This window comes from Lutjanus erythropterus, chromosome 2 (assembly GCF_056507025.1).
Source record: "Lutjanus erythropterus isolate fLutEry1 chromosome 2, fLutEry1.hap2, whole genome shotgun sequence".
Lineage (NCBI taxonomy): Eukaryota > Metazoa > Chordata > Actinopteri > Lutjaniformes > Lutjanidae > Lutjanus > Lutjanus erythropterus.
The window spans coordinates 12,548,591-12,564,348 of record NC_139318.1 but is presented as its reverse complement, the minus strand read 5'-3'; the positions used below and the strand labels follow the sequence as shown (position 1 = coordinate 12,564,348).

Below are 15,758 nucleotides of genomic sequence, written 5' to 3'. Positions count from 1 at the left end.
AAAGAAACTTGGAAAATATGACATAAATGATGTAACCCAGCATTTTTTTTTTTTTTAAAGGCAGCACCAACTGAAATACTTCATTTGTTGATAGAAACAAACTGTTTTTTCCAATACAGTTGGAAATTTCAATTATGCTTGACAGAACAAGGCAGTATATTCGTTAATCAAATGTGGTAACACTAATAAACTTTCTAATAAACTTTGGGGAATTATGTATCTAACCACTGTGAGTATCACTGCCTTTTTGATACAAAATGCACACTTTGTCAGTGAGATTGAAAAATAATAAAAAATGTGGGGTTTTTTTATTATAATCTAAATGATGGAAAATCTAGTCAGTGATCTTTTACACAAAATTAGAGTGGTTCAATCAGAGAAATCCCTATAATACAATACATTTCACAACACATTGACAAGATACATAATTCCTTAAAACTAGGACTGGGTGATATGGACAAAATCAAATAGCACAATATTTTTTAACTAAATACTTCTACCTATATTGCCTATTGCACACATTTATTTCATATATGTCACTTATATATGCTATGAAATCACAGGGCTCCCAGTGCCTGTACCTCACAAACAACAGCTCACACAGCCATGTTCAAATTTTAACAGTGTTTGATAATCAAAATTTTTGCAAAAGTGAAATACACTGCACAAATTCTTACTCAACAGTTTTAGCTTAACTCAGCATTTCAAAGCAAGTGTTTTCAAATTAACTTAAACAGGTATTTTAAAACATAAAGAGAAGGCTTTGAGTCCGCTTACAACAGAACTGATCAAGTATCTACCAAGATTCTGCTGACAACAACAATGAACATACAAGAGCACCTTTGTCCTGGGACAAGTAACAGGATGCCTTCTTGTTAAAATAAATAGTAGTTCTGCAGCATAAATACGCAAATTTTTGAAGTGAAATATAACAAATTTAGTGGACAGGAGAATATGAACACATAAATTCCACTTAAAGCCTATGAAGTTCTTCAGAAGAGTGGACACACAGGGACTGACTGTGACAGACTTCTTCTGAACAACTCTCCCTGTCCTCTTGAAGACAATCTTGCCCCGGCTGGCCATGGTTCCTCTTTCTGGGTTGATCCCAATGAAGAGGTTGGACAGAAATGAAGTCTACTGCTATACAATGTAGCACTGGGTGATATAGACAAAATCAAAATATTTTGCCCAAATACCTCAATATCAATCTTGTGATGCTATTGTAGGGATGACTATTGGTGATTTCTTAACATATTTGTATACACGATTTTTGATAGACAATCATTAGTAATTTGGATATCATGACCAAAGGCTATAGAAAAAATATTAGAATGGCTGCAACAGTTTCAAAAGTTCAGAAAATTGCACATCTCACTTATAGATGGCGGATAAATCTCGCATGTCTCTCTGGCTGTACAGAAGAAAACAGTAACCTAAAAGAACATAAAACATGATTTAAGTCAGGATTAGGGCTGGGCAATTTGGAGAAAATATCTAATTGCAATTTTTCTGACTAATATTGTGATTTGCTGTGTGTATTTTAAGTTAAGCTTCAGTTCAAGGCTGTCAAGCTTTTGATGAAACACTTAGGCAAAAAACAGGAATGCTGAGACAGATCACAAGATCAGGGATCAAAGGCTGTGGTGAATATCTGGGAACCAGGCAAGGCAGGAGAGTCAGAGACAAGCAGGGTAGGGAATAGAGAAAACAAACCGGGAACAAGGGCTGGAGAGTCCTGCAGGGAAATACTGAAGAACAGTCTGTGAAGGAGTGAGAGTGCTGGAGAGGCTTTATACTGGGCTGACTGGGGATGAGCTGCAGCTGAGCTCTCAGGTGGGTAGAGTCGGACTGATGAGGTGGGAGTGGCTGGCAGGTAGAGTGGAAAATGACTGAGGCAGGGTGAGAGGAGGGAAACTGGAAGAATAGGGGACAGGTCAAGGTAAACTGGGCCTGCAGAACTGTGACACCATCTATATGACTTAGAGGCTTTTACCCTACAATGCAGTATTATGTTGAGAAAAACAACAATGATTATAAAAGGAAGGGCTGAAGGATACATCAAAAACATAAATCATATTGCAATTATCTTGACAGATGTTGTGATATGATACATTATCAGTGTTGATCTTTTTTGCATGACAATTTTCATTTTCACAAAAAAAAAAGTTTCAGTCATGATGATGTGACATTTTTTGAGGTCTGTACGAGGATTTTTAGGCCAGAGCATCTCTGCAACACGACTCTACTTCATTATAATGCATTCATAATAAGGTGCTTCCTGATAAGCAATTTGTAGATTAGATTTTGATGATAGAAATGACTCATTTATGGTAATTTTATGTAGTTTTATTTTGTTGTTTAATGTTATACATTAGTTTTGTGTCTTTGGAGGAGCACCTCCTATTGCCTCAGATGGCATCCCAACCCGAGCAGCACCACGCCATGGAGAATGATGGTGAAAAATATTGATCAGTGTTTCCAAAAGTCCAAGATGACATCTTCAAATGTCTTGTTTTGTCCACAACTCAAAGATATTAAGTTTACTGTCAGAGAGGAGTAAAGAAATCAGAAAATACTCATATTTAAGAAGCTGACCATAATATATGTAATTAAGACTGCCTTGTATTCATGGATGTGGGTTTGTTTGTTATTTTTTTCGGACACCTCAGGAGCACACGGTCAGAGCTGCTGGTCCAGCTTCTTCAGCAGCTGTGGGCTCTGCTGCAGCTTCTCCATCTAATGCTGCAGCCTCTTCTTCACGTTGGACCCAAACTAAGCCTTCAAATGGCACTTAAAACTGCTCTTCTCTGAAAAATCAAATCAAATCAGAAGCTTACACAATGATTAAGTTCTACTTTTTAAATACATGTATATAGATTTGACCTGTACACCTCAGTGGTTGTTTAACTTGTGAATATTTTATCATTCCCCAGTTTGTCAAGTTACAGAGCGCTGCACTCAAACCTAACCTCAGCCTCTCCAGAAACCTCAATTTCAATTCCATATATTGGCTTATCAATGTGGTAACCATTTTCTAATGTTATTTACAATACTTAAAGAAAAACCTTGGATATGCCGTTGTGAATCTCTTCCAAATTCTGTGAATCTCATGGTGTCTGGTTTCATTTCACCTTACTTTATTATCCCTTGAAGAGGAATTTTATTATCTAATGTTTTTTATTATCTTATCCATTGTGATACATGAAAGTTTATCTAATATGATAAATGACTTTGTATTGAAATGTTTAAAATGTGTTTGAATAATTTGTATTGTTATGTCTCTCATAGAATGTCTCATTTTGTATCACACCATATATGTCATTTCTCTTCTCCCGGCTCCCATCCAGCACCATCACCATCACATCTGACAGTTTGACCTCAACAAATCCCAGTGTCCCTGGGACAGTGTGGACAGTTTGGGACTGCAGAGACTGGGCACAGCCAGTATCAGGAAAGAAACATGTTTTAAGACTTATAAATTATTAATGATTAATCAATTGTAGGATAACACAAAATTTGCAACCCTAGTCTGGAGAGGTGACAGGACATCAACAGTTAAAAGTAACTAATACTCTAAATAGTTTTTGCAACAAATACTCTGTACTTTTACTTGAGTATTTTTCTAACACCAGTACTTCTTCTTGTAATTGAGTAACATTTTAGCAATGCAACAGTACTTCTACTTGAGTATAGATTTTCAGTTCAGTTCAGTTCCACAACCCATTTTTCAGACGAATAAATTCAACACAAGAGGTACAAAAGGCAAAGCAGATTTATTTACAGTTATACAACACAGGGTTGTATAGTGAGGTTTTGTTGTAGTTGGATGTTGCGTGGCAGAGAGCTGAGGATGACTGAGACAGTCTCACAGCCTGAGGGAAGAAGCTGCTCCTCAGTCTGGGAGTACAGGAGCAAACACTTCTGTATCTGTGAACAGGCTGTGCATTGTTCCTGTAGAATGACACGCATCGTTTCAGTGGCGGTGGCACAACATCATGAATTAATTTATATCAGACACATATCTTTGCTTCTTAATGAATGTAGGATTAAACTTAAGAATCTAATATATTAGAATATTATATAGAATATTATCATTCTAGAGGTAAAAGGTCCACATTAAACTTACATTGGTTCTCTCCGTGTTCTGCTCGGAGAGAAAAGAGGCACCTTAATAAAAAGACAGTGGACAAAAGAGAAAGTGAGACATACAGGCCACTTCCCAAATCAAAACCATAATTTCTCAAAATGATGCAGAAAATCTTAACATTTCACTGTGAGGCTTTGGCATACTTACGAGAGGAATAGTGGAGTGGAGCACAAAGATTTGGCAAGACGGTGATGACAATGATGATGATGATTGGTGCCTGTTGTGGGATCAACTGTGGAGACATACAGGACAATCCTTATAGTTTTTCTTTTCTGCCATCACCTCCTCTAAATGAACATATGAACAAAACCACACTGTAGTTTGTCTTTTTTTTAAAACCTGTTTTTTTTTCTAAATTTGTATTTGTACATAACTCATCATAAAAAGGACAATACAGAAGAAATGTAATTAATTCTCAACTTCTCCTAAATCACACAGTTCCTGGATGTTTTTAAATCTGCCAATTTCAAGGTTCAACTACAGACCTTTGACTCCTTGTAAGATTTGCTGTAACATAAGATTCAGGTCCATAATTGTGCTTGATTTGAATATATGTTCATAATTTTCATTTTAAGAAAATATCGTTTAATCATTTTGACTCAAATCTAGCAAGTAACTTTCCTCTGATTACATTTATGCTGCATGTTAAATTATTCCTATACATATATTGTAACTCAGCTTCCTCAAAGATATCTTTAATCTCTTTAACCCAAGGAGAGTTTTGCAATTTACTCCAGAGAAAAACCTTTTTATTGATCCTGTTTTCTGTCATATTAAGCAAACGATTCCACAGTCAAATCATCTCACAATTCTGCCTTATTGAACCAGGAATAAAAAACCCAAATCACCCTGAACAGCCAAAATAGGAGCAAACTTATGAACACCTAAAAAACAGTGTGCAGCTCTGTTCTGTATGGAGTCTGCTACTTTACATCCTTTAAAGCCCCATATCTACACAATGATTTTAATGCTTTATAAAATCCACTGCTGCATTTAAAAGTTTTAATTTAAGTAAATCTCTCTGAACCCAGTCAAAAACCTTTTGAAAATCAATAAAACATACAAAAGTAGAGTTATTTTCAGCAAGCCTGATTTTGGAATGGGTTTAATGATGGATTTATACCAAAGAGAAGGAACAATACTGTGTTTAAAGCAAAATTTAAACAAACAAAAAGGCACATTTAGAAGTTTACAAATGTAACTGATATTAGTGAACATCTAAAATCATTCTGTTTATTAACATTTTTGCAACTGGTACCATTAATGCATCAAATGATGCTGATAATAATCTGGTAAATATCTAAATATATAAACAAAGTACATGACAAATTATTAATAGGCGCATTCTGAAAGATTATTGTCAATTGAAATAATAGAAATACAACTCCATTATATAAAACAGTCACAGCTAACTAAATTTTTAAATCATATTTTTAAATAATATTAAAAAAAACAAAACAAAACAAGCATTACAAACATTGAAAAACTGTAAACAGGAATTTAAAACAAGTGTTTTGGAGTAATATTTATGAAAATACACATTAAATTAGCTTCAATTCTCATGGCATCTGTAAAAGTACCAGCAGAGGGACACGAGTGCAACGACTGCAACATTTCACTCAACATGAAATTTCCTCTAATATTATGAAGCCACCATAAATACAGTCTGTTTTGAACAAATGCATTTTAGAGAGCAAGTAAAACAAGTTTAGTTTTTTAAGTTGTGTTGTGTGAGACAAAAAGTGCAGTTACATTTCTCTGATCACAGACAAAAGATGTACATTTTGCTGCAATGTTATTTGGAAAGTAACTCAAAAAAATGTATTTACTTCACATAATGATGCAAAGAAAATACATTTACTCCTTTCTGAGCAGAATACAGTTCAATAAAACCAAAACACACGAGCAAAGAAAATCATGTCTTACCTCATCAAAGGTTGATTTGGGAATGAGGCCCAGAATTCTCGGAATTCTATTTGAAAAAGGTTCCGTAGTGATGTCACTGACCCTGACGTGATGTCACTGTCAGAGTGAACACGACAGTTCTAATTCCTTTTAAGGACCAGCAGCCATCTTGTCATAAATTCATATAAAAACATTATTATTAGTATTATTAATGACTTTTTAAAGTGTACTTGCGATATTAAATCAGTGTTTCCTGACCTTTTTCCCTTCATCTGTCTCTGAGTAAACTGTCAGCCCCTGACTAAGTGACATATTTAAGCATGTTTCATATTATATTCAATACATAACAATAACCAGACAGAACAACTGTTTAACTTTACAATTAACCAAAATAAAGAACACAGTCACTGCATGAAGTTTAAAATGAGAGATTTTATTGAAATTTAAGCATATATTTTCCAGTGAATATTACATCAGAGATGAACATTTTCTCCAATTCTATAATACAGATGCATTATGTTTTTGTTTTGTTTTTAGGCCTTAAAAACTTAGGTTAATAGGCCTATTAAGTATTTTTAGTATCTTTTCTTTCGACAAATGTATTTATTTTTTCTTCTTTCTTTTCTACTGTTCTGATGCAGGATGAGGCTGTTTCTCAGAGTGTGGAGGCTCTGTGAATATAGTTTATGTTCAGGTCTGCACCCCGTCTTTATCCTGTCAGATATTTTTTAAGTTTATATCTTAGAGTGCACTTTAAATTTTAAAGATAAATTAATTGATTTGTCTTCACAAGACAATGGCAAGTTTTCCCTTTAAAATCAAGAAGACCTTGTTACCCTGTGTGAATCTTTGTCAGGACCCACAGGTTGGGAACCAGTGTACTAAATCACCACTGTCACTGTCTGAATCAGTAGCTTTTAAAAATGGAGTCAATAGTTGTCTTTAAAGGGTTAGTTCACCCAAAAATAAAAAAAAATCATCATCCAATCATGATACTCGCTGTTCATTGTCACATTGGTTTGGGGCCAATCATGATACCCTTTATAAACATAAACTGCTCCGATAGGGACAAGACAAATAGCATATTTAAGCTCTTTTAGTGTCTTTAGAATAATATGCAATTGCCTAAGTAACAGCCAAAGAACATTAGTGAATATTTACTAATGTATAAAGACAAACAAACAAACAAACAAACAAAAAACAATATGAAACTATTTCTTTTCATTGTGAATAAGAAAATTGTTTGGAGAGCCACCTAGCACCCTATCAGGAGGCCAGATTTGGTCTACAGGCCACAAGTTTGAGTATCACTGCAATAGGATTTGTCTGAGTTGTTCATAAACACACCAGAAAAATACCAGATGTTAAATACCAACAATTTGGGTTGGTAAAGCAATCCCACCACAGCAATATAACTCTGCAGGACTGTCAGTGGGTCTGCAGGATCACAATTTGACAACCAGCTTAGTATGAGCAAAAGACAACACCATGTTAAAAGGGTTTCTAAAAACACAATTTCAGTATTTACAAATATATTCAAATCAGAGCAATAATCTAACTCTGGGGAGGGGGAATGGTCAGTTCCAAAAGGGCAGGGGAATGTTTTCTACTCGCCAGGGGGAGGGGTGAGAGCAGGCCAAGGTTGTCCTAGCCACACGTTGGTTGCTTCTACAGTTGTTCATCATTGTCACACTTAAACATCACTTGATGGCCGACTTCAAACTCTCTTACTCTTAGGCCTTCTGGAAGCCCAACTTGGGCTTTGGGCTGCAGCATGTAGAGCAGGCCTTATCCTGCAGACTGAAACACACCAGAGAATGAGAGACAGCATGTGGCTTAAATACCCCAGAGAATGAGGCACGTGGATCACGCCTGCCTTCAGTCAGTACCTGCCTTACAGCCACTGGCTCACAGCAAAGTACAGCCCCTCCACCCCACACACAGACAATCCAAATCATTGCCAACAGGATGTAGGTCAGATAGTATGAAGGTGCTGATACAGTTTTATAAAAAGTCAAAAGTATGAGTTAAAAAGTTGTAATCATGAGATAAAGTGAAAATAACGAGATAAAAAAGTCTAAATTATAAGATGAAGTCATAATTTAGACAAAAACTCGACTTTTTTTTATCTGAAAGGATTATGTTTATCTGAGTCCATGTGTTGTGTATAAAGAAAATGTTGCATTATACCTTTAATAGATGTAAGTGGTGAGCAGCAGTAATTCATGACACACCGCCCAGTTCATTCATGCTGACGTACTGGTGTTTGTTGTCAGCTAAGTTTCTGTTTCCTGCAAAGACTGTGACAGCAGTCTGAACAGAAGTGAAAGTGAAACAGACTTCATGTGCAGCACATGAATGTCAGATGAGGCTCCTGTCGGTTCTGTATAACCTCGTGAGACAAGTTGCTAACATGTCCTGGTTTAACAGTAACCGATGGTATCGTGTGTTACACTGGTTATGGCAAAAACTGGTATGTAATATGCGCTGGCTGGCGTCAGTGGTTCGTCCAATAGTCGGACGTGTGTCTTCAGCGAGACAAGATGGGCCTGAACAAGGCAAAGATGATTACTCCTCAGAGGACGAGGTGTCTCGCTCAGGGGGTCTGACTGAGAACAAGGACGGACCCGAGCCGCCAGAGAGTAATGATGGACATGTAGGAGGGAAGGGTCGAGCTGAGCCGAGGAAAGAAGACGGTGTTGAAGAGTTTGACGGGCCGGAGTACCGAGTGGACCCCGAGGATGAGCTGTACTGTGAGTATGATTCAACCTGGGAGACTGAGAGCATCCAGGAGGGGACATCCAAGAACAGAGCCAGGCGTCCAGCAGCGTCTAGAAATGTGAGTAAACCATAAAGGCCCACTTTATGTACACTCTACTGTACTACTGTACTACTGTACTGCAGTACTGCTGCTTTCTCTTCAGGCCTGCAGTGGAATAAAGCCTTATATTTGGTGATCTTATAGTGACTTTATTATATGTGGAATTGCTTTACTGCAATTTGAAGACAGTTGTCACATTTTTATTTTTTGGTCTGGATGACTTGTCAATGACAAACTGCAAGGTTTACCTTAACTACTAGTGTTGGAGAAAGTATTCAGATCCTTTACTTCAGTTAAAGTACTAATACACACACAAAGTGTGAAAATACTCCACTATAAGTCCTGCATTTAAACTTGAAGTACTCAAAGTATCAAAAGTAGAGCCTAACAATAAATTGGCCTATCACAGCTATACTGGCCTATGTTGGTATGTTGTTGTGTTTATTCGTCAGCTTTATGAGCAGTATTTTATATATATTTGATAATTTTTCTTCATTCTGGTTTAATGTACACATATAGTTTTCTCAATTTGTGTGTTTTATTCATAGTTAATTAAAATTATCAAAAAAAACACCATTGAAAGTTTACTAGTTCAGTGCCCTGATATCATTTTTGAACATTCAAGTTTATTGTTAAATTGTAAAATATCTAAAATATGTCTTTGTCACCAGTGCTAATCAATTTCAGAGATTGCAAAAAATGTATGTTTATGTATATATTACCAGCATCAATTATGCTGTTAATGGTGCAGTAAATTGGTGTCTGGGTTTTACTGTTATTTGAAGGGCAAAGGTCATCTTTATATGATGTTTATGGATTAATATCATGGCTGCATTCATGTTCATGTTTCCTTTTATTGCCGTAGATTTTTAAGGCTGAGCTCAGTTGAACTACTTTATATACTGTTGGCGACTTTAACCTACTGCAATGCATCATGGTCTATAAGATCATCATAGTGTCACTGTCCTGTGGGGACCACGTATCTCTCGACGCTTCGCGAGCTCTGAAAAACAACCATTTTCAACTATGTGACAAGGGATTTTAGATTATCCAAGATTTTTAATAGTTTATCTTGAGAAATAGGAAAATAGACCTTTTTCACAGTAGCGATTTGACATCAAAAAGTAGGATGCACACAGGTGTTACCCGTGATATTAATTAAGGATTCACTCCATTCAGGTCAAACAGAGTCACGGTGCTGCTATTGTGCATGTTGGCACATTGGAGAGGCTCTGTTACACTGAACAGAACAGGACCTTAATTAGCATTTTCATATAACATGAAGGGTATGGAAAATAAAAAAAAAGTTGTCTGACAAATGTAATACAGTAAAAAGTACAGTATTTGCCTGTGAGATGTAGAGGAGTAGAAAGCTGTTAAAAAAGGGAAGTAAAAGTACTGTGAACTCTTAGGGTACTTAAGTAGAACAGTGAATGTACTTGATCACATTCTGTCACTGGTAACTACTGAATGTCTTCAGTTTAAACTGACCTGCATTTATTTTCTGTGCAGCACTACAAGTTCAGCAGGTTTGCAAGTGCTGCAAGAGACATGCAGAACTACAGGCATGACTACCCTGTAAGTTACACTCACATATACACAGCCTGCAGTCGACACTGCAATCACGCACTGTCCAAAGTGTATACCATGCTCACGTTGTTCTTGTATCTCTCCAGTGTCAGATCAGGCAGCGACACTGGAGGCCAGACTCTGTAAGTACACACATGATGGCTGCGTGTTTATATGACTTATTATATGACTTGGTTGTTACTTGATTGAAGAATAATTAAATGTCTAAGTGCAAATTTCTTCCATTGGAGGTCGGCTCCGTTGATGACAAGCCTAATTTGTGGTTCTACCTCGGAAAGAAGCCCTCTGTGCCTGACGGTAGGCCCAAAGTTACAAACGCACTGTGTTCGTAACATAAATTAAAAGAGCTCCACATATATTGTGATTTAAAGGGACAGTTTCCCCCCCAAATCAAAAACACATATTTTTCCTCTGGCCTGTAATGCTGTTTATCCATCTCAATGTTTTTTCTAGAGTTTTGGAGAAACCGGCTGTAGAGTCTCTGCCTTTTCTCTAATATACTGGGACTAAATGGCACTCTGCTTGTGGCACTCAAAGCATACCAAAAAGACATTTGAAAAACTCAACAGCAATGTCACAGACCTCAGACCCCTATTAGAAAGACAGTAGTTCCAGCAGATTCTAAACTAGTTCTGCAGAGAGGAAGTGGTTCCTACATTAAACTGGTCACAACAAGGTCTGTGAACATTGCTGTTGCATTTTTCAAATTTATTTTTGGGGTGCTTTGGGCACCACAAGTCGAGTTCAATTCAGTCCCATTATATTCGAGAGAAAGCAGACATCTCTGGTTGATATCTCCACAACTCACACCAAAATAATCAAGATGGATAAACAGCACTATAGGTAAAAGGAAAAATATGGACAGTGTTTTTGATTTTGGGGGTGAACTGTCCCTTTAATTTGAAAAATCAGTGCAACTTCAGTGTAAATTTTCTTCAAGAGTAAGGATTAATTCAGTGGTCTCCAACCTTTTTGGCCTGTCCTGTATACTTATCAGCTGCCATAGGCAGCCTGATCAAAGAGAGATTTAATCGACTCATGTTGTTTCATTTTGATCATTTTTGAACCTGAAGGAGTAAAACGGTGGAGTATTTCAACAGAGAACTGCAGTTACTTTTGTTTAGCAGAAACATCTGGTCTAACCAGCCACTGGATTAATCCTAATCTACACAATTATCTTAACATCTATTTCCAAATGAATTTACCTCTGGTGATTTATATGTGTTATCAGGTGTCTACATCCACGATTTCCACAGCAAGTGGTTTACAAAATATGACAAACTGGAGGATGTGCACACATATATTCAATGGTAAATTACTTTATAATCATAGCTGTATTGTAAAATGCACAGGTCCTGTTTTTATAACATGTAATAACATTTTCCTCTCAAAGGTTGTTCCCACTGCAAGAACCTGGAGTGAACTACGAGGCCACTCCACTGACAAAAGAAGAAATTAAGGTAAACTGCTAAAAGCGACCAAGTTAACATCTCAAAAGAAAGTGCTTCACATATTCTGACAGCAGTTCTGCCTTTGCTCCAGGCTTTTCGAGAAAGCAAGATTGCAAAAGACAATCTGCTCAAGTCCTACAAGCTCATGTTGGACTTCTATGGTATCCGGTTGGATGATGAGAAAACTGGGGAAGTCAGCAGAGCACCGAACTGGTCTGAGAGATTCTACAACCTGAATGTGTGAGTTTTGACTTTAAATCAAGCACATTGTTCATTAAGGCTGGTTTGCACTGACAAGGATTAACTTTAAAACCAGATTGAATCATGGTTTAAGTTTAAATTGATTTTCGTTAAACTTTTAAATTAGTTTAAAATGAAGACAGATTTAACTGAAGCCTCTCTTTAAACACCAGTTTAGTTTTTACTCTAAACCTAGATTAAATTTAATTCTGTTGAAGACTTTACATTTTAATTTAAACCTTGATCCAGTATTTAGTTAACTTTAAACCTACACTTGAGGGGGTTTAACTTTTAAAATGGCTGCCTTTTTGAGATGCATTGAGCAAAACAGTTAAGTTCCTTGAAGACAGTTAATTGTCAGACTGAACTGAGAGAGCCGTCATGAGTAGGCTAACTAGGCTAACTAACTTTTTAGGCTAGCTAACAAAGTAAAATTCAGTTTTGGCGAGAGCGCAACCGCTAACATGTTTTCGTTAACTTTTTAGCAAGCTAACCAAAAATGTCACTTTTGTCCAGTAATTCAGGGCAGACGACTTAACATTTCCCCCATCTTTGAATTACTAGGTCCTGACAGCACTATCTTTTGTTTATTTATTTTAGTTTTGGTAAGCAAGCATCTCCATATTGATTACACTATTTAATTTCAGCTTACATCACTAAACGTTTGTTCACTAAACTGATTAGTTTTTAATTATGCAATTCTAAAACTGGATGTACTAATTTTACACCCAGTTTTGCTAAACTCTGACCAGCACTAACCTTAGATTAAGTTAATCTTTGTTGGTGCAACCCAGTTTTAAAGGAGAACCTGCTAAATAATCTATATTTTTCCTTTTTACTGCTTGTAAATGACAGTCGCACTCACAACAACCTGCGCATCACCCGCATCCTGAAGTGCCTGGGAACACTGGGGTACGTTGACTACCAAGAACCCCTGGTCCGCTTCTTCCTGAAGGAGACTCTCGTCAACGGACAACTCCCAAATGTCAAGGACAGTGTTCTCAACTACTTTGTGTTTGCTGTTCTTGATAAAAAGCAACGCAGGAAGCTCATCAAATTTGCCTACTTGTACTATGACTGTCCAGAGGAGTTTGTATGGTGCCCAAACAAAATTCAGATGGTGTGGAGGTCCAAGCTGGAGGTCTGAGCTGCCTCAGAAGAGAATGAGGTTTGAGTCCAGATCAGAGGATTTCAAAGTAGGAGTTGGGCCTTCACAGGGGGGGGAACCCCTGATATAACAGATACGGTGCTCCCTCAGTCTTCCCACTCCAAAGAAGGCCAGCGACCAAGTAAGCCAAGTTCAAAAAAGGGTGCAGTTTTATTTAGCTTCAGGGGAAGAACAGGCCAACATGACAAGTAGAACAAACTAAAATCACCCTAGACTCACCTAATGAAAAAAGAAAAATAAATGACAAATTATTAACCTAAGCAGGAGAAAGCAAGTTTCAAAACAAAAGGCTTCTCCCCCCTACTTAACTGCCCTACTATTTACAAGTATTTACAAAGATTTACAAAGATTTGAGACTTGATTTACACATACTCTCAGCAATCTACCAAAGAATTACTCTATCCAGTACAAATAATCTCACATTGACTCTTCTACAAAGCTTACTCTAACCAAACAAATTAGAAGACCATGCTGGCAGTTCGTTGTAGCAGAAAGGCTGGAGTGGAGACAGAGTGCAGGCCGCCGGTGTTCAAATAGGCCTGGGGATCCGCCCCCTGACCAATCGCGCTGCAGCAATGATCATCATCATCATGTGCCACCTGTTCTCAATTCAGGCTGGAGAGAGGAACACAGACACACTGGGGAGAGGAGACACTGCAGCAAAGGAAAACACATACAATCACAAATGACCCACAGGGTCATAACAGCTCCTACCAGTTTGAGGGGAGCCACAGTGAATAGAAGTAAAAAACAAAAACAAACAAAAAAAAACCCAACTGATTTCAGGAATTACCAAAATGAGATAACATAAAGTAGCCTAAATATGTGTTTGATGTGGTTAAGGAGAAAGTCCAGAGATAAAGTAGTTCTGGGGAACTTGACTGTCTGTCCCACTTTCCCAGAATCAGGAGCTAATAAATGTCTTTGGACAGACCTTTTTTGTATTTGGTGTTGTCTGAGGTCAACAGCAATATTAGGCTGTCTTGGCTCAATTGTTGAGTGTCTGTGGGGTCAAACAGCATAACCATGATTCCATAGACATCCTGGAATTGCGCAAACCTAAGCAAGTAAACCCAGAGAAGGCACTTTGAAAACCTCTGATCTAGACAATGAAGATGAAGCCAAAGATGAAACAAATGTAGCCGGCACTGTGACCCAAACCCATACTGATTCTCATAGAATCAGGAACAGGAAATGACACAATATTTGTGATGTTGGTTGTCAGTCAACATGCAACAATAAAATGTCACTGCCAATTAAACTTGAAAAACAGACTTCAAAAGAATTTCCTAAAATGTTATACAGATGTTAATTTTTTCCAGTTTTGTATTAATGTTATGGGACAAATGAACTGTAAGAACTGCACATCAGTTTGTGACCTGAAATGACTATCCGCTTTTTTCATTGTCTAAAAGCTTCATTCTGTTTTATTTAAATCCTGTTGTTTTATTCCTAAATACCATATATTTCTATCAATATTTCACTGTTCAGTTTATTCCTATGAAACTAATAACATTAAACATATTTATCTGATTAGACTCACCTAACATACAACTTATCAAGAAAATGTCAAATAGTGGTTCTATGCAGGTTGTGTTACATTTAAGGCTTGATTATTACTGAAGTATTCAGTATTGTATTTAGAAGTTGTATTACTGGTTAACTGCAGTAAAATGGCTAAATGGTTAAGGAGTCATGACATACTGTATTATGTATACTTGTTTTGTTTTTTGAATCTTGTATTAATCTTGATAATACATTATAAAAAGTTCTGATATCTTTCTGTCACAGCACATTTGTTATTCTTCTCACACATTAAAAAGAAGTGATTTGGTCACCCAAATATTTCTCCTTATGTCTTTGCCTTACCAGGTTCATTCATTTTTTGTTGTATCTGCCAGATGTAAGACTACAAACATCTTATGAAGTTACTTTACTGGTCACTACATTTGGTACCTGTGCTTTGTCACATGTGGATATTAACTGTAATTTAAGTATGACCCATGATATCAACATGCAATTAATTATGGTCACTGTCAGATGCAAACCTATCTCCATATTTCCAAAAAAAAGAAAAAAAAAGAATCATAAATAAATGCTATGGGTCACCCATTATGCCTGATTTTGGGTTTTATAAATTTTACGCAAAGTATTAAAAAGAGCTAGTAACTTTGACTAACCAAGATTCAATTAATTTTAAAACTGTATTTTTTTAATTTCCTGAAAAATAACAGTTTTGGATATATAAGGTTTCTGTCCCACAGTGACAATATTTTGGAGGTACTGCAACAGCAGCACTGGCCTAACTGGTTGTCATGTGGCTCCTTACCACCCAGAATCACTCTTGTGACACAACATTAAAGCTAAGCAATCTCATATTACATTGGGATGAAGACTTATTACATATTTTACACACACAATTTTTTCTTTACA

At 36.7% G+C, this 15,758-nt stretch overlaps 1 protein-coding gene across 1 annotated transcript; it reads left to right on the top strand.

Annotated features, from left to right (window-relative positions):
- Positions 1-8,377: 8,377 nt before the first annotated feature.
- LOC146331231 (opioid growth factor receptor-like) lies at positions 8,378-13,375 on the top strand. The gene is made up of 8 exons (XM_084728629.1): positions 8,378-8,894; positions 10,389-10,454; positions 10,553-10,588; positions 10,697-10,763; positions 11,698-11,776; positions 11,860-11,926; positions 12,009-12,157; positions 13,013-13,375. The coding sequence occupies exons 1-8, from the start codon at positions 8,421-8,423 to the stop codon at positions 13,302-13,304; spliced, it is 1,230 nt and encodes a 409-aa protein (XP_084584755.1). The 5' UTR covers positions 8,378-8,420; the 3' UTR covers positions 13,305-13,375.
- The last annotated feature ends 2,383 nt before the right edge of the window (positions 13,376-15,758 follow it).